General features: G+C 38.7%; 4 protein-coding genes across 4 annotated transcripts; 1 reads left to right on the top strand and 3 right to left on the bottom strand.

The window, feature by feature from the left end:
• Positions 1 to 172: 172 nt before the first annotated feature.
• On the bottom strand, positions 173 to 2,167 carry LOC128620030 (uncharacterized). The gene is made up of 4 exons (XM_053644651.1): positions 2,130 to 2,167; positions 1,731 to 1,916; positions 1,308 to 1,399; positions 173 to 735 (listed from the first exon to the last, which is right to left on the bottom strand). Exons 2-4 carry the CDS (start codon positions 1,911 to 1,913, stop codon positions 483 to 485), a joined length of 528 nt encoding a protein of 175 aa, XP_053500626.1. The 5' UTR covers positions 1,914 to 1,916; positions 2,130 to 2,167; the 3' UTR covers positions 173 to 482.
• A 334-nt stretch (positions 2,168 to 2,501) lies between these two features.
• Positions 2,502 to 9,641, top strand: chordc1b (cysteine and histidine-rich domain (CHORD) containing 1b). The gene is made up of 11 exons (XM_053644646.1): positions 2,502 to 2,706; positions 3,034 to 3,083; positions 3,233 to 3,289; positions 3,378 to 3,538; positions 3,691 to 3,791; positions 4,063 to 4,121; positions 4,209 to 4,279; positions 4,375 to 4,480; positions 8,255 to 8,374; positions 8,573 to 8,635; positions 8,986 to 9,641. Exons 1-11 carry the CDS (start codon positions 2,643 to 2,645, stop codon positions 9,175 to 9,177), a joined length of 1,044 nt encoding a protein of 347 aa, XP_053500621.1. The 5' UTR covers positions 2,502 to 2,642; the 3' UTR covers positions 9,178 to 9,641.
• Positions 9,642 to 10,059: 418 nt separating this feature from the next.
• Positions 10,060 to 14,216, bottom strand: kpna7 (karyopherin alpha 7 (importin alpha 8)). The gene is made up of 10 exons (XM_053644649.1): positions 14,148 to 14,216; positions 13,927 to 14,067; positions 13,751 to 13,836; positions 13,406 to 13,674; positions 13,171 to 13,253; positions 12,829 to 13,092; positions 12,425 to 12,658; positions 11,543 to 11,725; positions 11,205 to 11,351; positions 10,060 to 11,094 (listed from the first exon to the last, which is right to left on the bottom strand). Exons 1-10 carry the CDS (start codon positions 14,211 to 14,213, stop codon positions 11,005 to 11,007), a joined length of 1,563 nt encoding a protein of 520 aa, XP_053500624.1. The 5' UTR covers positions 14,214 to 14,216; the 3' UTR covers positions 10,060 to 11,004.
• A 546-nt stretch (positions 14,217 to 14,762) lies between these two features.
• LOC128620020 (tyrosinase-like) lies at positions 14,763 to 18,672 on the bottom strand. Its single transcript, XM_053644630.1, has 5 exons — positions 17,698 to 18,672; positions 16,812 to 17,028; positions 16,267 to 16,414; positions 15,953 to 16,134; positions 14,763 to 15,238 (listed from the first exon to the last, which is right to left on the bottom strand). The coding sequence occupies exons 1-5, from the start codon at positions 18,520 to 18,522 to the stop codon at positions 15,009 to 15,011; spliced, it is 1,602 nt and encodes a 533-aa protein (XP_053500605.1). The 5' UTR covers positions 18,523 to 18,672; the 3' UTR covers positions 14,763 to 15,008.
• Positions 18,673 to 20,689: the final 2,017 nt, after the last annotated feature.

Genomic DNA, 20,689 nt, shown 5'->3' with positions numbered 1-20,689 from the left:
TCCCTGTGAACTCGAAAAATAATAGTGAAACAGCCAGTGCTTAACTAAAACCGTCTGATGAGTCTCACTCGAGTAAAACGTAGTCACTATCAGTTTCTGAATTATTTAATTAAGATTGATAATGATGATGGTGACAGTTTGTAGTAGCTCGATTCACTTTGGTAGTGCTCATAATGCCTTATTTATGATTTTCCTCTCAGTAAATGCCGAAGCTGAGCAGGATAAGTGGTGAGCAACCTGAAGAGCTGAACTTCTGTTTATTTAAGTTTTACGTTACTGCCCACTGACTGTGCCAATGGGCACGAGCACCAATCTCACACGCATCCTTAACCTGAGTCTGCCATGTTCTCTGAGCAGTGTACTGTTACACACATGATCTGTTTTCATGGTTTTATGAACAACACTCAATTATTACAATTCTCTCTTCAAGTTAGTGTCTCAGGGCGCACGGTGGCTTAGTGGTTAGCACGTTTGCCTCACACCTACAGGGTCAGGGGCTCGATTCCTGCCGTGGCCCTGTGTGTGCGGAGTTTGCATGTTCTCCCCTGCTGCGGGGGTTTCCTCCGGGTACTTCGGTTTCCTCCCCCAGTCCAATCAGCTGGTAGGCTGATTGGCACGTCCGTAGTGTGTGAATGCGTGTGTGATTGGGCCCTGCGATGGATTGGCACCCTGTCCACGGTGTACCCAACTTGTGCCCGATGCTCCCTGGGATAGCCTCCAGGATTCCCCATGACCCTGAAGAAGGATAAGCGGTAGAAGATGGATGGATGGAAGTTGGTGTCTCTTTCATTTCTAATGAAAATTCCAATTAATTAAGGTGGATTTTTTTACTTATTATTTAAAGATTCAGCACATTTACTGCTGTTACTGCTGTAACATTTTGCACTTGTAATGTTTATTTATTCCTCCAGTGGGACGGTGCGACAGAGGGACGACGTGAAAGAGAAAAGCAGAGCTGTGTTACTCTACACAGTGTGCGTGTGTGTGTTTATATATATCACAAAAATTGTCAAACCTTTGGTTTATAATATTATCACAATATTGTATTAACATTACACTATTTTAGCGTTGTTCAGATTCTTGTTTAGATTCTTCACAAAGAGATCGACTCTCTATAGAACAGAGAGCAAAGTCAATATCTAATGTTTGAGTGTGTGCATGTGGGTGTTTGCACTGTGGGCTTTAATAATACATACTGATCGATCACTCAGTATTAAGCCAGTTATTAAGCTAAAATTGTGAGACAGCACTTGACCAAAACCTGGTTCAAATAATAAAAGTCCCTGGAAGTATAATCAGTATAGTACCTGTGCATCCATGGGCTGCGGTGTGGTTTGCGCTCTGCTTGTGTTCTTGTCCTGCTGCTTTTCTCCCCTACGCTCTGGAGCTGCATCTGTAGCTGCATCCAATCATTTCACTTTAGCATCCAATCATATCATTTTGGCATCCAATCAGTACGTTTAGCTAATTTCTATTTATTGTTTTTTGTTAGTACCAAGTTCAACAAGCATTTGTTTCAGTAGTGAACATAAATTGGCTAGGCAGTAAGTACAATTTAGCTAATGATAACTATTGCAAAGTTACAGAGACTGAGTTATGATTTCAGGCTAAACGGCATTAAACATCTATCAGTTTTGGTATGTATATGTATATCTATATTATACTCTCTCAACTCCAGTATATTTACACTTAACACAAAACTGATACACAATCAGAAAGCTGTGACTCACGCTGTGGCTGGATATTGTGTTTAGCCTTGTGTGGACATGCTCCTCCTTGCTCTGAGCTGGAGTCACAAACACTGGCCTGCTGCCCAACAACCTGCCGTTCATCTCCAAGATGGCCTTTCTGGCTTCACCAGGAGATGAAAAGCTGACAAACCCAGTGCCTCTGGGGCAGCCATTCTCCATCATGACCTATAGAGGACAGCAAGGAGATACAGAAAGCATAGAATGAGCATTATATGCGTTACACGTAGCTCTCCACATTCAGAAAATACATCCACTACACACTCGTTACCTTGTGGACACTGTTTTTTTTTGTTGTTGTTGTTGTTTTTTTTTTTGTTTTTTTTTAACTTATATTGTATTTGTAAAATCAAAATTGCATTCAATAAAGTACAATATTACTTTTTGGCATGTTAGTTTTTCATATTCTAGCTGCGTCGATAGTGATTCAGTTTTAGGTATATCAAGCGTCCAAACACAAACAAATATTCCAGACCGGAAGTCATTTTTTCCAGACGGGTTTTCTCAGTGACTTTATAGGGCCACGGTTCTGTTGTACCTTTTAAAACACATTTTATTGCAGATCTTTGCTTAAGATTTTAATTGCAGTAAATGTAATTATGTATTTTTTAATGTTGCTATTATTTTAGTTTTAAAAAAAAAAACAACAACAACAACAAAAAACCCTTTCCTGTACAGATTAAATAAATGCAAAAATCGGGAACGCAGTCGATTCTTAATGCCTGGAATCAGAGAATCGACTAGGTTGGGGATCGACTTTCAGCCCTAGATCATACGGTTATGGCCGAAGGAGGAAGCGGCAAGTAGATTTTTTAGAACCGACTGAATCTTCATCTGGCTCAGCATTATTTTCGTAAAAATTTTGAGCTTTATATACATATATGTGGCTACATAATGTCTGTGCTTTGTTATAATAAGGGATGTGGGCAACGTTTTGACCCTGACAAGAATCTCGACGGTGAGTTGGTGATCTTGCAAAGCTAAAAGGTTAGCTGCATGCTCTTCAACTGAGTTAGAGAACCATCAGGTACAAATAACGGTACAATGTTGGCTAGATTAAGATAAGACAGCGATAAATACCAAATAAAAATTATTTGCTTGTTTTTATTGGTTAGTTATAGCACATTTTGTCAAACAGGCATGGAAATGAAAAACTTCCGGTTTGTTAGCCAGTCAGCTGTGTAGCTAGTAAGCTAAGATATATTAAGTTATCTGTTTAAAAGAGGCTATTACTATGTTATAGCTTTACAAATAAGGTTAGCTAACTTTAATTCCCTATCCACAGCTGCATGTACTTATCACCCAGGAGTGCCTGTTTTCCACGATGCACTGAAGGTATCTAAATGAAGAAGAGGCAAACAGAAACTTATTTTTTTTAAAGTACTTTCAGCAGTATTTTTTATATATATATATTTATTTATTTACATATTTATTTTTAGTATGCTTATTTGGATTCGTATGCTGTTTGATTTTCTTCTCATTAGGGTTGGTCGTGCTGTAAGAGACGCACAACTGACTTTTCAGATTTCCTCAGTATTGCTGTGAGTATAACTTTAGGGCCTAATAATTCTTTATTGGTAATGGATATGAATGCTGCAGGCGTTTGCACTGTTTCTAAATTTTCCTCAGGGTTGTACAAAAGGACCTCATAACCAGGAGAAACCCCCTGAACCCATCAAACCTGAGGTCAGGACATCTGGAGAAAAGAAGGATGTTGATGACCTTAAACCAAAGTTTAATGAGTCTATCATCCAGGCACCAAAACCTGTTGAAGCTATTCAGCGACCAAGGTAGTAGAAGTTCCCACACTACGTTTACTCACCAATGCTGTAAACCACTTGAGATGTACTTCCTTGCTGATGTCATCAAAGAAGTGCTTGTAAGTTAAAATCAGAGTATTTTAGGAGAAGACATAGCAAATCTCTTCTTGTTGTTTTTGCAGTCCAGATGAGCCAATATCAAGATTGCCACAGAAAGTCTCTGCTTCACTTAAGAATGCTTTAGAAAAGCTCAAGCTGTCAGATAATGCACCTGAGGAAAAAGGTGAGGAGGTTTAATACTGAATTTGTGCAGACCAAATATCTGAAGGTCTTGAAAACTGCCTTGAAAAAAAGCAAGAAGGTTCCTTTTGCCTACTGGGGTTAAGATTAGGGCTAGGATTATGTGCAGACACAGCATTACTTAGCTACATTAATAATTCTGCCAATTTCAAAGATAGTAAGACTAATATGTAGACTTACCAGCCAAGCTTCTTTCTTCCTGTCTGTTTCTGTTGCTCTTCAGGAAGGGAATAAGACATATGTTTGTTTTACAGAGGAGGAAGGCGATGAAATTAAGATTGGTACGTCTTGTAAAAATGGGGGCTGCACTAAGGTATGTTTGTGCACATATTGTTTAACTATATAATATCTTCATTCAGCTAATTAATTATTGAATATTTTGTTCTGACCATTCTGTTAGACCTTCAGTGGAACAGAGAGCAATGAGGAAGTTTGCTTGTATCATGCTGGAGTCCCAATCTTCCATGAGGGGTAAATAGTTAACTAATTACCAATATTTCTCTACAAGTATTTTTGAGACAGTGCTGGCTAAAAATGTATTGGCATCTTCTCTGGTTTCTTGTAAGGATGAAATACTGGAGTTGCTGCAAGAGGAAAACATCTGACTTCAACACTTTTCTGTCTCAGGAGGGCTGCACCAAAGGAAAACACTTATGGCGGAAAAAAGACATGGTGTGTGCTTTTATGTGATGTTTCAAATATTGTATTGGAGAATGTTTTTTTTTTTTTTTCTTTCCACATTTCATATAATGGTTCCAGAGCATGGTAACCCTCAATATGGGAGTGGTTGAGTAAGTCAGGTAGTGTTTGTAAAGCATTATAATTGGTTAAGTGTGATGCTAGATTGCCTTCTTTGCAGGAAATAAGTGCCTGTTTTCAGTTAAGATGATTTTCTTCTGAATTGTCCAAATTTGTTTTTAAGTTATGTCTGGTGGCCTGAGAACTCTCTTCACATAGTGACATTAGATAGATATACTTTGTTGATCCCATGAGGGGAAATTGTTAAATTGACATTTAGACCTTTTCCATTTACAAGCAGTTCTGAAAACTACCTTTCCTAAAGTAAAATGTGTTTTCCTTTTGCATCAACAAATAAGGTTACAGCATGTTACAGCAAGTTTATAGATACTTCTGCGAGTAAAAAGGGAAAAAATTATTCCATGCCGACTTCACTGAAAGACACCACCACATTGACTGTCATTATATATACAGTGCCCTCCACTAATATTGGCACCCTTGGTAAATGTGAGCAAAAAAGGCTATGAAAAATTGTCTTTATTGTTTAACATTTGATCTTTTGCTAAAAAATTTTAAAATACTCTGCTCTCATGGATATCTTTGCTAAATATAGGTGTGCAACAATTATTGGCACCCTATCAGTATACCTCCCTTTGCCGAGATAACAGCTAAGTCTTCTCCCATAATGCCTGATGAGGTTGGAGAATATATGGCAAGGGATCTGAGACCATTCCTCGATACAGAATCTCTCTAGATCCTTCAAATTCTTATGGACTCTCCTCTTGAGTGCACCCCACAGGTTTTCTATGGGTTTCAAGTCAGGGGACTGGGATGGCCATGGTAGGACCTTGATGTTGTGGTCAGTAAACCATTTTTGTGTTTATTTTGATTTATGTTTTGGATCATTATCCTGCTGGAAGCTCCAACCACAGCCCATTTTAATCTTTCTGGCAGAGGAAGTCAGGTTTTCATTTAATATCTGTTGATATTTGATAGTCCATGAGGCCATGTATCCTAACAAAATGTTCAGGTCCTCTGGCAGAAAAACAGCCCCAAAACATTGAAGAGCCTCCACCATATTTAACTGTATGCATGAGGTACTTTTCCATATGGTTACCTCTCTGTGTGCGCCAAAACCACCTCTGGTGTTTATTGCCAAAAACCTCTATTTTGGTTTCATCTGACCATAGAACCCAATTCCATTTGAAGTTCCAGTAGTGTCTGGCACACTGAAGACGATTGAGTTTGTTTTTGGATGGGAGTAGAGGCTTTTTTCTTGAAACCCTTCCAAACAACTTGTGGTGATGTAGGTGACTTCAGATTGTAGTTTTGGAGACTTTCTGACCCCAAGACAGAACTAACTTCTGCAATTCTCCAGCTGTGATCCTTGGAGATTTTTTGGCCACTCGAACCATCCTCTTCACAGTGCATTGAGACAATATAGACACACGTCCAATTCCAGGTTGCTTCATGACATTTCCAGTTGACTGGAACTTCTTAATTATTGCCTTGATGGTGGAAATGGACATTTTCAATGCTTGTGCTATTTTCTTATAGCCACTTCCCATTTTGTGAAGCTCAACAACCTTTTGCCACACATCACAGCTATATTCCTTGGTCTTACCCATTGTTATGAATGACTAAGGGAATTTGGCCTATGTGTTATGTCATATTTACACCCCTATGAAACAGGAAGTCATGCTTGAACAATTTCCTGTTCCTAGTCAGGAACTTAGTCCTAGTGTACTAAAACAAATGTAAAATATCAATGGGAATAACTTCAAATATATTTTTCCCATATGAATACATGGGGTGCCAATAATTGTTGCACACCTATATTTTATTTTTAATGAACCTGTGTTGTGTTTGCAATTGTTTGATATCCATGAGAGCAGAGTATTTTTGTGGTTTTATTTTAATAAAACATCAAAAGGTTAAACAATAAAGACAATTTTCACCGCCGCCGCCTTTGCTCATATTTACAAAGGGTGCCAATATTAGTGGAGGGCACTGTATAATATAAACTAGATAAAGTCATCAGTAACTGTTGAAACGCTTTCATAAGCTACGTTGAGTTACATTTATAAAATTTGAATTTTTGGTATTTGTGACGCACGTCATCGATGAATTATTCACTATTACATATGTAACATGAAGGATAGGTTTATATTAATGTGATCGTTCAAACAAGTTATCGCTTGTTCACAGGCATTTGGAATGTAAGACTAATAATAAACACAGATAATTGAGTTTACCAAGGACCTTTTTGCAACTTGAATTTTGAATTATTAAAATCTTGGGCGTTGGTCTGCACTCTTGTTTAATTTTCGGTCTCTGTTCATAAATATGTGCATCAAAAGACTTTTCAAAAATCAGGTAAACATTAGCAGTGTCTGCCATTTCATCATAAAAAGCAGCTAAGATGCCAGCGGAAGAAGGAAGTGATAGCTGATTAGATTTATAAACGACCTAATTAAGAAATGAATGCAAATAATCAAACAGAACTTTATACTTACAGTTTATTTACACTATTTGTAAATTACACCTACAGCAGGCTCCAACCGTGGGACAAAGAGCACACTGTAAAATAAACATTGAGATTTTTTAATTAATTAATTTATTCTAGACATATCCCAACCGCCCACACTCCATTCACTCACTGTGAAACCGCACATCTGGGCCAGGACTCAAAATGACATGTTAAAAGCCTGTTGTCCACTGAGTGTTAATCATTTATTCTATTAAAACAGGGAATACATGAACACCTAACAGGCACTAATTGACATAGCAATGTATTAGTGCTGTGTTGGGGTTTCAGAGGAGATTTTCATGCAGGCTTTGCTGTCTGCTGAAAAGAGATTGATTCTAATGAACAAACAGCGCAGTATTTCCACTAGATGTTAGAGCGTGGCTGTGGGGATTTGTGCTCATTCAGCTGCAAGAGCATTAGTGTGCTCTGTGCAGGCCACTTGAGTTCTTCCACTTCAGCTTTGGCAAACCATGTTTTCATGGAGCTCACTTTGTGCACAGGGGTATTGTCATGCTGGAACAGGTTTGGGCCCCCTAGTTCCAGTGAAGGGAAACTGTAATGCCCACATATGAGTGTAAGGTAAATGTCAATCTGCATTTGAAAAGACTAATTTTTCACTTACTTGATTTATAACTGTTTGCTTAGTGAAATAATTGCAGTAACTTAAATATGTGTGGATTAATTCAGTACATTTGTTCTTTTGATAAATTTACCATATTTTGATTAGTATTCAACCATTACAACATTGTCTGCAACCTCTACAGTGTCACTCATTGTGCGTGTGCATAAATATTTTAGACAGCTGGTATTTAGAGACTAAATTTATTAGGCTTATGTCTGTTTCACTATGCCACATATCCAGAAACCAGATCAAAGCATGACATTTACTTTGTGAGGGGCACACACACAGCTGGCCAACTAGCAATTAAAACATCTTTATAGAGACTGGCTGTTTGTTAAATCATCTCCTTATATACCTAATGTGATTTTATACATATGGTTTATAAAGAAAATAAAACATCTCTCTTCTTAATTTTTGTAAGTATGCCCCCCCCCCTCATTTTGGCTGTTTGCCAGAATTCAACTCCAGCAACAGTAGTGTTTTCCCAGATTACTACATTTGGTTTCTGAAGAAAACTGTTTTTGAACATTATATTTTTGTGTATGTCTGTTTCCAGGGTAAGAAGGTTGTGCCATGCAGGTTCGATTGGCACCAAACAGGAAGTCAGGTCACCATAACGGTCTATGCCAAAAACTCTATCCCTGAGCTTAGCCACGTGGATGCGAACAGTACCCAGGTACAGCAGCATTAAGCCATGCATCTATATTTTTATTCTACAGTTTAGAGTTTTTTTTGTGGTCACATTTTGGTTGTTTTACATGTTTCTATCAAATTTAGTATTGGCTTCTACAATGTTAAATGCAAAAACATTAATACTAGTAACAATCTCAAAAATGTAATTACCTTATCCTGAAAGTACGTCCCTCTGTTGCAGCTGGATATCCACATTATATTTGACGGAGATAAGGAATTTGAACAGAAGATAATTTTATGGGGTGTAAGTACTAAAATTCATGCATCTCAGAATTCATTATATACAGTGGCTGTGTCAAGTCTACGATGCTCATAATGAACATCCTTTCAACACATTGTTTACAATAGTGGTACTGATTTACAGTGCCACTATCCTGTGTCACTTTTGAGTCTGGTTCCTCTCAAGGATTCCTAGGGAGTTTTTCCTTGCTCGTTAGGGATCTAAATGTAAATCTATATCCAGATTTCTGTATAGCTGCTTTGTGACAGTGTCTGTTGTTAAACCCTCTATACAAATAAAAATGTATTTGAGTTAAGCGATTATACACACACATTGCTCAGTACTAAAAAGTTGGCTTTTCATTTTCCTCATAGGTTATCGACACAAGTAAAAGCACACTGAACATGATGGCTGCTAAGATTGAGATTGTTTTAAAGAAAGCTGAGCCGATGTTTTGGGCACGGCTGGACCTTCCACCTGCAGTCAGTCCACCCAAAGAAGAAGAGAAGAAAAGAGAGTGTGATAGTGATAGTGATAGTGATGATGATGATGATGATGATGATTAGATGAACATACAGTACTGTAAGATATTGCTGACCTTTTCCTATTAAATTAATTCAACAAAGAATGAAACATCACAATGCATGATAGACATTCTATAAAGGCCAATATTTCTAGTGTTCACAATTCTGTCCACTTTGCAATAAGAAATGCAGTTTGCTTCTCTCTAAATTAGTTTCAGAATTAATATTCTAATTGTAAGAAGCTATGAATGATTGTCATTTTCCACAGTAGACTGCTTGAAGCAGTATAGCCAGGGTCATCTAGTTTAATGTTATGATGTCCATTACTTTTGTCATAACTGTAAAATATCAAGTTGACACTAGATTATTATGGAAATAGCCATGGTTTTAGCACCCTGCTCTGTAAATCACATACTTTCTTCACATTCCCATAGTTTATCCTTCCATGTCTTTAAAGTATCACACCTTTAAGTTGGACATTATGGTTATTAAAAGTTGGACCAATTCTAAAACATTGGAAGTGAGTGTTACTCAAAGTATGTCAGTTAAGCAGGGTGTGAATAAACAGGTGGTACTTCTTAAAAATTACAGACTAAATTTTATTAGCAAAAACTAAAATATTTCAGAAAGACATGTACCACATCTGTATCCAGAGATGTCTCAAATGTTGTGGGGGCCCAGTAGGGTTAGCGGGTATTGGGTTTTGAGCTCTTATCCACTGTGTGGTTGGTACTCTTGATGGGAGGTTAAATGGGCAACTGAGTTTCTGTGTGTATTCTTTTTATTGAATTTGATAGTGTAATTTCTTACTCTCAGCTGGCTAAAACCCCATATTGGCCTAAGCATAAAGAACAGATAGACAAAGGAAAATATTTTGTGCAACAATAAGTTAGGATATCTGCTCAGTTACATTAAAGTAAAGGTGGTGATTAGTTTGTCTCCTCAGCTCTCCTCCATCATGATACAGCTACCAGCCAGGAAGGTTGAATTCAAAACACATTCTTCCACTGAGATATGGCAAGCCAGACAATGAAATTAAATTTAATTTTTGAACTGCTGCTTATTCTGGGTCATAGGGCAGTGTAATGCATGCTGAGGAAAGCACTATTGTCAGTGCATTCATCATCTCCCTTAATCTATTTGGACAATATTTTAAATTAATACATATGAATTTGATTAATGACTGACCTGGGGCACTTTAGAGAAGTTACTGATATGATGCACCATATGACCATGAATGTTATGTTCATTATGGCAGCCAGGGGAAAGTGCATCCACAAACTGCATTCTTCAGTGATTGTATTTGAAGTGACAAACAAATGGTAGGTCACTATAGTTACCAAATAGTGTCATACTTTGGAGGGAAGGGGGATATGGACAAATTAGAAAAACAAAAGTTGACTTACTTAAATGTCTAATTGGTACAAACTGTATTGTTGGCCTATGTAGTATGATGGGAGGTTAATACAAAATTTGCCAAATATATTCAGCAGCAGCTATTGCATATTTGCATCCAGTTGGTTAAGACATTACATTTTTGTTGGTTATATAAATGGTTTCTATAAAAAAAAAAAATAAAAATAAATAAACCAGTCAGTTTTGGTCAAAGTCAGGAATAAGTAGTACACCAAGTTAATAAATTCCATTAATTTGCCATTGCATCAGCTACACCTACATGATGAGCTTTGTTGGTATACAGATTGCCTACCAAAGAACTGATGCGAGTCAGTTCATTCTGAGCACAGCCATGATAGTTGTACCAGTGTGCATGACATTGTTCAGCCAGCTAGGCATATTCCAAACACCAATTGCCAAAAGTACTGCAAAAAAAAAAAATGTTTATTCATACAAAACTAAGGCATAAAATGATCAGAAGTCAAATTTCCTCTGGACCTCAGCAGGCCCAAAAACAAAGCCTGTTTCAGTAGCCTCAGTCTTCAGGCATTCATCTTCACCATCCTACATAACAGGGAAAGTGCATCACATGAGTCATACACCCACACCCAAAAGGGGGAGAAACAATTCAAAATGCACAGCATGAGACGGTTTGGTTTTCTCCTTCAACCCACCTCGCTGAAGTACTTCTCAATAAGTGCTTGGGCAGCACGGTACACAGCATTGTTTTCATGATTCTGGAGCAACTCTATCTGATCCAGCCCACCCAACTCTTCCACAAGCAAACAAAGCTTTTCAACCTCTCCAAGTTTCTCAGCAGCCTGGGGGGGGGGGGGGGGGGGGGGAGAGGAGGAGGAGGAGAAGAGATTACTGCCAGGGAGCTTAGTTGGACAGCATAGAGACCAGGTTGGTAGTCATACAGCACAGTAACAGCCAGTGTTGTACAGTACAAAAGCAAGCTTACTTGTATAAGCAACAGTAACCAGGCCCAGCAAATTAATGGTACCCTTACCAAGAAAATGTTATTGATTGCATCCAGGATGACTAGGATAGTCTTGGAATCTTTAACCTTTAATAAATTTAGGATGGCTTCCAGACCACCACACTTAACAAGCTGAACCACCTGGTCCACTGTTCCTCCACTGGTGTAGTTTGTGACAGCCCAGACAGCTTCTCGCTGAGTTTTATAGTCAGCCTGAAAGCAAGATTGTTAAATTTAGATTGTATCCAACTGGTGTTCAAAGCGGTCAGCCCATCATGCATTATACCACAATTATTTGCCAAGTATAAAGTTTACTTGGTGACTACTACTTTTTAATCATTTATATTTTGATTTAACATTATGGAACAAATTACATCCCCTTATCAGATTACTACAAGTAGGAACAGTCATTTCCTTACCAGCCTCCCTTTCTCTTAACATTCATAGACAATAAGAAAGAAGGCAGCTCATCAGGTTACCAAGAAGCCAGAGAGCATTATCTCTTTCATCCTGAAGACCCTCCCATGGCAGAAAACATGCTGTTAAAAGCTCCAACACTTGACACCTTCCATAAGTATTTTACTAACAAAACCATCAATTAGTGTTAACTTTCCTTAATGCTTACTAGGCTTTGATCATGGATTGTCCACCATGCAAGTCTCTGAAGGGGTGGTTATTTTATTGGTAACCACTATAGCACGTTGAACGAGTGTTCAAAAGAAGTCATTTGAATTGCAGCTGAAACTAGTGTGAGCCATCCTGTTAGAAAATTACTCCACACTTTCAGAATAAGTGTGGTGGTATAAGCAGTTTAAATGCACTCCATTAAATTACGACTCAAGGTAATTCTGCCTGTTTAAAACTGGCCCATACCAAAAGTTTTGGATATTTAAGAGATGATTCACCACCTACATTCTTTAAAATATCTACAAGATGAGGTAGTAGACCACATGTTATTAGTTGCTGAATCTGTTGGCGTGGTCCAGCTGCAATGTTGGATACAGCCCAAGCTGCTTCCTTTTGGAGGCTGGGTTTGGGGTGATGCATTAGTTTTGGCAAGGAACTCAGCACACCAGCATCAATGGCCATCTGTGTCTGCAGGTCCGAACCACTCACAATGTTCCCAATAGAACGAAGTGCTGGAGTCTTCAAAAGAAAAAAAAAAAACCCATCTTAACAGGTGCACTTATTACCAAGAGAGAACTAAATAGACATGGCAAGCAAAAACAAGTTAATTATACAAATCTCATTCTGCATATTTATTAGAATGAAACCAAGGCCCAAATTAAAAGCCAGAGTAGAATTTAATGGTTTACCACCACTGCAAGCTCCTCAAAGCCCAGAAGTTCAACCAGTCGTGGAAGAACCCCAGTCTTTATTACAATATCAATGCGCTCATTTGGCCCATCTGTAAGGTAGGAGATGGCCCAGCATGCATCAGACAGAACAGATTTATCACTGTGGTGAAGCAGTTGTATAATGGAGGGAAGCATCTGCTGGACAGCAGAGAAGCGAGGGAAAGGATTCTTGTTCCTGCACAGGTTTGAGAGGGTCCACGTCAGGTTGCGGAGGTAACCAACCTGTGGAAGACAGTTAAATTCCCTTTCCTCCATGAAACCCAATAATCAGTTACGAAGATTTAACATTACATAGCTTACAGGGACATCTGGGGTTAGTCGAGCCAGTAGCGCAGGTATCACATTACAGTCAATAAGTGCATCACGATATGCTGGGCCATCACCTGTGGGAACACCTTTAGCATCAAATCTGGAATACTTACATACCTCAAAGCCTTATCTTACACCTTCAGGAGCCTTAGAGACATCAAATGTTTTGTGTGCAGTCTTAAAGTATGCAAACATTGCTGAAGGCCTTCAGGAAGTCACAAGTTACCTGCAATATTGCCCAGGGCCCAGACAGCTTGTTCACTTATGTTTAACATGGGCGAGGCCAAAAGGGCAATGAAGGCAGGTACCGCACCATGTTCCACCACCTGCTGAGTGTGCCATGAGGTGCCTGATGCCACGTTGGTAAGTGACCAGGCAGCCTCAAACTGAAGAGTGGGGCTATCGTTCCTACCCAGAAACTCTACAAAGTGGGCCAGCAGGCCTGCTTCCACTATTTCTTTTAATGGAGGGTTCCTCTCTCGAGACAACAGCTTCCTAAAATGACAATGATCATTAAATGTCAAAGATCTTGGAACATGGTAATTGAAGAGGATACAGGAGGACACCCTACCTGGCTGTTTGACAACCCTGCACTTGTCGCACTGGACATTCACTCTTAACATTGGCAACAACTTCCTCAATTGTTGCTGAAATTACCTAATAATGAAGTGGTAGAAGTCACTCTAAGGGCAAGTTACAAGAAAGCACCAAGGACTCATATGGTCATAAGCATAATGAGGCTACAACCTGTTGGTTTTCAGTGTTGTATTCTGGAGACAGGAGTTCTTCGTCAGGCTGAGAAGAAATATTTCTCCTTTTCAGGATGCTTTCCACTCTTTGTGCTTTCCGAAGCTCCACACACTCTGCGATTCTGCGCTCACGCATTTTCTTTAGAAATGGAGCAAATTAGCCACAAATAAGGGTTTTCCAACAGGATGCTTCGTTTTAACAATGGGTTAAAAACCTACCATGGAATCCTTGCCTCGGTTTTTGAACTTGCACATACGCTTATCAACCAAATTCTCAGTAGGCATCGTGTATATTTAAGTTACCACTAGAAATAAAGGAAAAATGTTTAATTTAGACAAACACATACAACACCTTAAATTAAACAAAGCCTAAGAAAAAGGCTAGTTCAAAAGCGCTACAGCCCACTCACCCTGCTCTCCACAACATAAAACTCCAATACCAAAAAATTTCACCCTCCTGCTGAAATATTTAAATACAGAGTTTAACTCTGCTCAGGTGATCCTAATCAGCAATTCGCAAGGGACATATTTAGCAAGATTTTGTACGTTTATTCAGTGCTCTTAAGCAGAAAAGACGTGCTCATATGCTCCAGCAATGCGAACGCTGTCTGTAACGGAATGTGAGTTTTTAATACCGCATTTAAACCACCTCACATTTCTCCGGAATGATTGTATTTAGAACTAGTACACTAAGCCTTCACATATACTGGAGAAAATGTTGTGCTGTGATATTCTCATAGAATAGTCAGGGAAATAACTGACGGATAACTGATGTATTTTGACAAACACTTTAATTATGTTAGTAAGTTCAACACTGAAATATCCGATTTATTGAAGCATCATGTTAAAATACATCCTCAGGATTATGAATGAAATAAAGGCTTAATTGTCTACATTTTATTCTTAAATAAAATAATAATAATAATAATAATAATAATAATACAATCATAATGGATTTAGTCGGTTTCGCCCCATAGCCAACTTTCACATGTATATATTTTCCTACTCCTCGCTTATTGAATATTTGGTGTAGCTGGATGAGACGTCATGGACACTGTCGCCACCTTGCGGTCACGCGCTTCACGGCATCATGGCTTGGTAAGAGTCGGTCGAGCCCTCGGAGCTGCTGATGAGCGAGTGCTTTTCTGGGTTTCTGTTCCCTCGTCTTGATAAAAGTCTGCGGAGTTTAGCCAGCGCCACAGCCAAAAGTGCACAACAAACTGCGCCCAGGACCGCGGCACCCAGGAGCCAAAGCCAGAGCCCACGCGCTTCCTCTAGATAGGACACGATGCCATCTACAAACCGCTGACCTACAATCATATTTAAAAAACAAACAAAAAAAATTATATATAACAAATGAATATATATATATATATATATATATATATATATATATATATATATATATATATATAAAATCATATCCTATAATACTTTACCGGAACCAATCTTATGAAATATGTGAATAGTTCTATCATATTCCATGGAATTCCAAGGAATTCATAGATTTCCTATGAATCCTAGATCTGTTATACTGTAGGCCTATGTTAAATCTGCCTTAAATGCGACATTTAATACCTCCTATCGCTCCTAAATTATTATATTTGTAACAATTATCCTAAGCCTACACATAGAGAAAATGTATAGCTCATGCTGCCATAAAATAATATGGTAACTACTGTAAGTGGGTGGATAGTGTTGGATATTCAATGTATCTTGAAACAGTTTAATTATTTTGGTAAATTTAACAGTGAAATATTCAACAATTATTGAAGCACAATACCCTGCTCAAGTGTATCGTTAGGATTATGAATGGCCTCATTGTTTACATTGTATCCTAAAATGACATGTAAAAAATGACAATGAATTGTGTTTTATATATTGGTAGTAAAATCAAGTATATATTATATGTATATATGTTATAAAATGTCTTGGTCAAAAAGCAAGTAAGACTACCCTGTGCCAGAAGTAACAGTATTTGCAATTCTCATCATATAAACAAATATAACTCTAAAATATATCACCAGGGTCTTGGAGGTAAGAGTATTCATAGCCTATTTCTTTGCTGGAAATGAAGTAGTCCCCATTCTGGTAGAGCGGCATGAAGGGCGCCATGTAGTATTCACTGTTGTGGCCAATTGGTGCATTGGCTGTGGGGTAGTGAGACTTTTCTGGCTGGTGCCTTCTCAACCACTGCTCATAGATGCTAAGGACACAGGGGTAAACTCAAAACAAGCCTTAATTTACAAAGCAAATCTTGATTATACACAGATGAGAGATGTTCCATATATGCTGTTAAGAGCTAGGAAGTGTTCGATTTCACATGGCTATTCCTCACCTATCTATGAAGGCATGATGTAGGAGGAAAACTGGGTCATTGGCTGAGCCCTGCACTGAGGACATGGTGCCGTTCATAAAGACGTGTAGTGCTGCATGCATGCCAAGTTTGCTGCTGTTCCCGATGCCTGTGACAGGATTTCCAAAACCTATAAAGGAAGTAAAGTTAAGTGCTAACAGTTTTGAATGATTAATTTTACCAAAGCCTGCCTGGTCAAATCGTGTATTTCAATTAGGTCAATTAGGGGCATTACAGTTGGAGATATGACAGTAAACAAATATTGTAAGGCTTTTGTTTTCCATGAACAACATCAGGATCAGTAACTAAAACCCTAGAGCAAAATACAAATGATGGTGATCTCCTTGGTCAAACATAATGTCTACATTAGCATGACAACTCCCAGATGCACAGACACCACTACAGCTTTATAAAAAAAAATGCATTGAGTCTGGTTAAGAAAATCAACTTATTGATCTTTTAAAACCAAATTTGGATTGGTGCTTCTATGATAATGGTGTTTTGTAACTTTGTCGATTTTATTTAACCTTCTAGTGTGTTCCTAAAGCTCATGTTGGCCATGCGGTCCATTGATCCAGTGTCATACTGGGACAGACTGAGAGTGAAGTCCACTTCAGAGGATGTGGGAAGTCCATCTACCAGGTTCCGGTCATGGTTCCCAGGGTTGCGCAATAGAGGTCCTTCCTCTGTGCCATCACACAAGATACCTCTCATACTGTATTCTGGTTCTCTGGAGCAAATCACCTATAAGATTTAGAATTAAACAATAATATATCCATACAAAATAATTTACTTGATATTAAGGAAGCCATATGTGACCAAACAATAACGTTAACGTTTAAAGTCTTGCAGTGTTTGTTTGTGTCATTATGTGTTGAATACTGGTGAAATGAATTTAACATTGACACTGCTATTTAGATATAACATTAATGAAACCAAGAACCAAGTAATGTAAAAGACATTTATTCTTTGTTATATTGTGACAAAATTAAAAGACAATCGTGGGCTAAGCAAGCCATAATTAAATATCAGCATTACAGACTTAGGCCTCTTCAAAGGAAAGAATACACCTCATATATGACTTTTACACTGTTTGAAAAATTTTAACCCTTCAGGAATCTTTGGTTATCCCTCTGTGGAACTTTTAACCCTCTATGTGAACCCTTCAGTGTGTTTCTCTATCAGAAACGATTCCAAATATAACTCTTTTTTTGTTATCTAAGAAGACTTAATCATCTAATAACCATTAAAATTCAGAACCATTTCTCTCTCTATCTCTCTCTCACTCACTCACTCACTCACTCTCTCTCTGTGTGTGTGTGTGTGTGTGTGTGTGTGTGTGTGTGTGTGTGTGCCGATTAATTTTAATATGGTTTTAAATGAATTCATGTAAACGTGAATTCTTCTGATTACCTTCCAGGAGGAGAAAACAGAAGATGGGCTGATGAGGTTGGGAGTTAGAGGACTTTGTCCGCCCATGAGCTCATCGGTGCAAACCTCACACTCCTGCGCATCCCTCCAGTCCCAGTATGGAATGGCAAAGTCGAAGTCTCCCGTTACTTTCCTTATCTCATGTTCCCAGCGAAGCAGAAATACCCTGTGCCATGGCAAGAAGGCTGGGGCCCAGTGTCCAAAATCTACTTGCATCCATACATTATTCTCCCCTCCAAGCAGAGCGGGCCGGGAAACATAGTAATGCATCCAGACAAACAGATCGTAGATGGAAACATCTTTAAACATTGCAGCGGATGAGTTGCTCATTTGGTTGTAGATGCCTGTAATTATCACATAATTTGGGCTGATGGTATTTTTGGCTAAATTAAGATAAGAGATGAACTTCTGCCTTTCGGCCTTTGAAAGCTGGAAAATATTTCTTCTGACCGTCTCGCGTCTTTCAGTGCAAACTGTCCCGAAGTAGCCAAATGCGCACTCACTGCAATCGAAACCCATAAAGTTTCTGAGACAACGGCAAGTGCGGTTGAAAAAGGTGAGGGGCCATCTCTCCCTGTCATCCACCCCGTTAAACGGGTATTGGGGGCCATCGGGTTGCTCGGACACGGCCACGTCTTGGCAAATTCCCCGACCAGAACGAGCTCCGCATGCAGAACCGTCTCCGCTCCAAACGGGACAGCACTGCCTCGAGGCCAGAGCTTCGCTGTTAGCGCACTGCCTGGGAATCTGCTGGCATGTCGGCTTCAGCAGCTGAGCGAAAAAGACTATAAGAACCAGAGCGCGCATCGCGTAAGTGAAATGGGTTCTGCTTGTGATGGTACACTGATGATGTTTGTGTTAATTCTTTCAGGGTTTTTAGCACCACATCCGTTTCCCACTGCCCCCACCAGATTCTTCAGGTCACATGCCTCTCTGCCTCAGGGTCATTAGTGTGAAAAAATTCTTTCCCCCCTTTTACTGCTACTGAGAAACATTGTTGAGATTTTAACATTGTAAGTTTTTAAGTGAAAACTGGAGCAACGAATGGTCGTTGTGAGATAGGAATCCATATTATGTTCCATATGTAGCTTTCTGTCACAGAATTTGATCACCTTGTCCAGAGGAAGGCATGCACATTATTAATTTTACTTCCTTTTAGTAAGTATTGATTGAATGAATGGGATGGGACACCAGTTAATTGCAGGGGTCCATACAGACATTTATACACTCATTCATGCGCAGGGCCAGTTCACATACTGGCATGTCTTTAGAGGTGGGAGGAAACCGGAGAACCCTGGGGAAACCAAAATGAACACCGAAATCTGGAGCTCAGGACTGAACTGGAAATCTTCAAACGTTAATGCGCAATGTGTAGTTTAACCAGAAGATGGCGCCGTGCCCAAATAACATAAAAGTTGCGTTAGAGGAGGATATGTAGCGAAAAATGGCAGCTCTGTACCGGTGCCCCACTGACTGGTTTTGAGAAGTGATCCAAGATCAGCTATGATATATTGTTTTAAGTAAAGCAGGTAGAGTCTACATACATCTCATTATTTATCAATTTTTTTCCCCATTGGGCGGTGCATTGATATATATACCTATACTAATGTAATATTAGGCTCACATCTCTGTCTAAAAAACATTAGCCAATTTAATGGCCAACCTCGGGTTATGTGTCATTCTGGAGAGGCGCAATTAGTTTATCTTATATGATTTCATAACAATATGCCCAATGTTGAATAAGCACATACAACAGTTAGACCCACAAATAAAGTCACTTAGACCATCGTTATTTGGTCCAACCTGACGGGAGAGGGAAACAAATTTCCCATAACGCCATACAGAATACCGCATTCAAACCACCTACGCTCACTCTGCGCTGTTAATCCTCTGAAATGGACGTGTGTATAGGCTACACTTAAGGGATGTGCCAATATTTCTTAGTATCCTTTATATATGTAAACACTTCGAGTAGCGCGCAAAAGCGCAGCGGTATATTATCCATAATGCCATGTGACACTCGGCACTGAAACGGCACGCTTTTCGTGAGCGCTTATTACACCGAGAGATGTCCACCTTTTAAGACACGAAGTAAGGCGAGAACGGTAAGATTTCTTTAAGTGTGTCACATAACTGTGAATTCGAAGTAGACATTTGGTACATTAAATTAAGTTTGGTTTTTATTGCTAGATATTGTTCAAGCAGGTTTTTTTTGTAATTCGGTAACCAGTGGGGTTTGGCTTTTGCAGACTGAATGTTCATAGGCAGATACGATTCTTCATTCTGCACATATTTTTATTTTGAGATGAAAGTATTTAATTTGCCTGATTATTGTAATGGAATGAAGCTCGTCTATAGACCTAGACATTTCAGCACCACGGACAGCTCCGAGTCTTTAGCCCTAGAAACGTTGTAGGAGTCTTAAGTTCGTAAGGCTTTAGGTCTTTTCGACGCTGTATTGTTTGGGCAAATTAAATACTACAAGATCAGTGGTTATGAAACTGTGCCCATTAGTTCTCTCGCCTTCAAATACGGCTGACATATTCAAACGCTTGAATAGTCTTTTGCCAAGAGCTATTGTAGTTCTTAAAGAGAAAGAGGGCTCTAATCAGGTAAAAGGGTAAGTTTAAATTGACAGTATTTAGTGATTTCTATTGCTTTTGTGACTGTATAATAACTTCTGTTCTGTTGTTTGTTTATATTTAAAAATGTCGTAGAGGTGTGTGTATATATATATATATATATATATATATATATATATATATATATATATATATATATATATATATAATATGAGAAAACAAATAAGACATAGCTATTAAAAACAGTTTTTATGTCACTCTTTTCCTTCTGAATTGAATATCACAAGTTAGAAGATGTAGGAGAGTAAGTCACCTCCAGAGATTTTCCTAGATTTTCCTTTTTCTGTCTGAGCTTCTTTTCTGCAAACTGTTGCAGATACCATGGTGACTCC

The sequence above is a fragment of the Ictalurus furcatus genome, chromosome 16 (assembly GCF_023375685.1).
Source record: "Ictalurus furcatus strain D&B chromosome 16, Billie_1.0, whole genome shotgun sequence".
Lineage (NCBI taxonomy): Eukaryota > Metazoa > Chordata > Actinopteri > Siluriformes > Ictaluridae > Ictalurus > Ictalurus furcatus.
The sequence above is the reverse complement of the archived record's forward strand: the minus strand, read 5'-3'. Positions and strand labels throughout refer to the sequence as shown.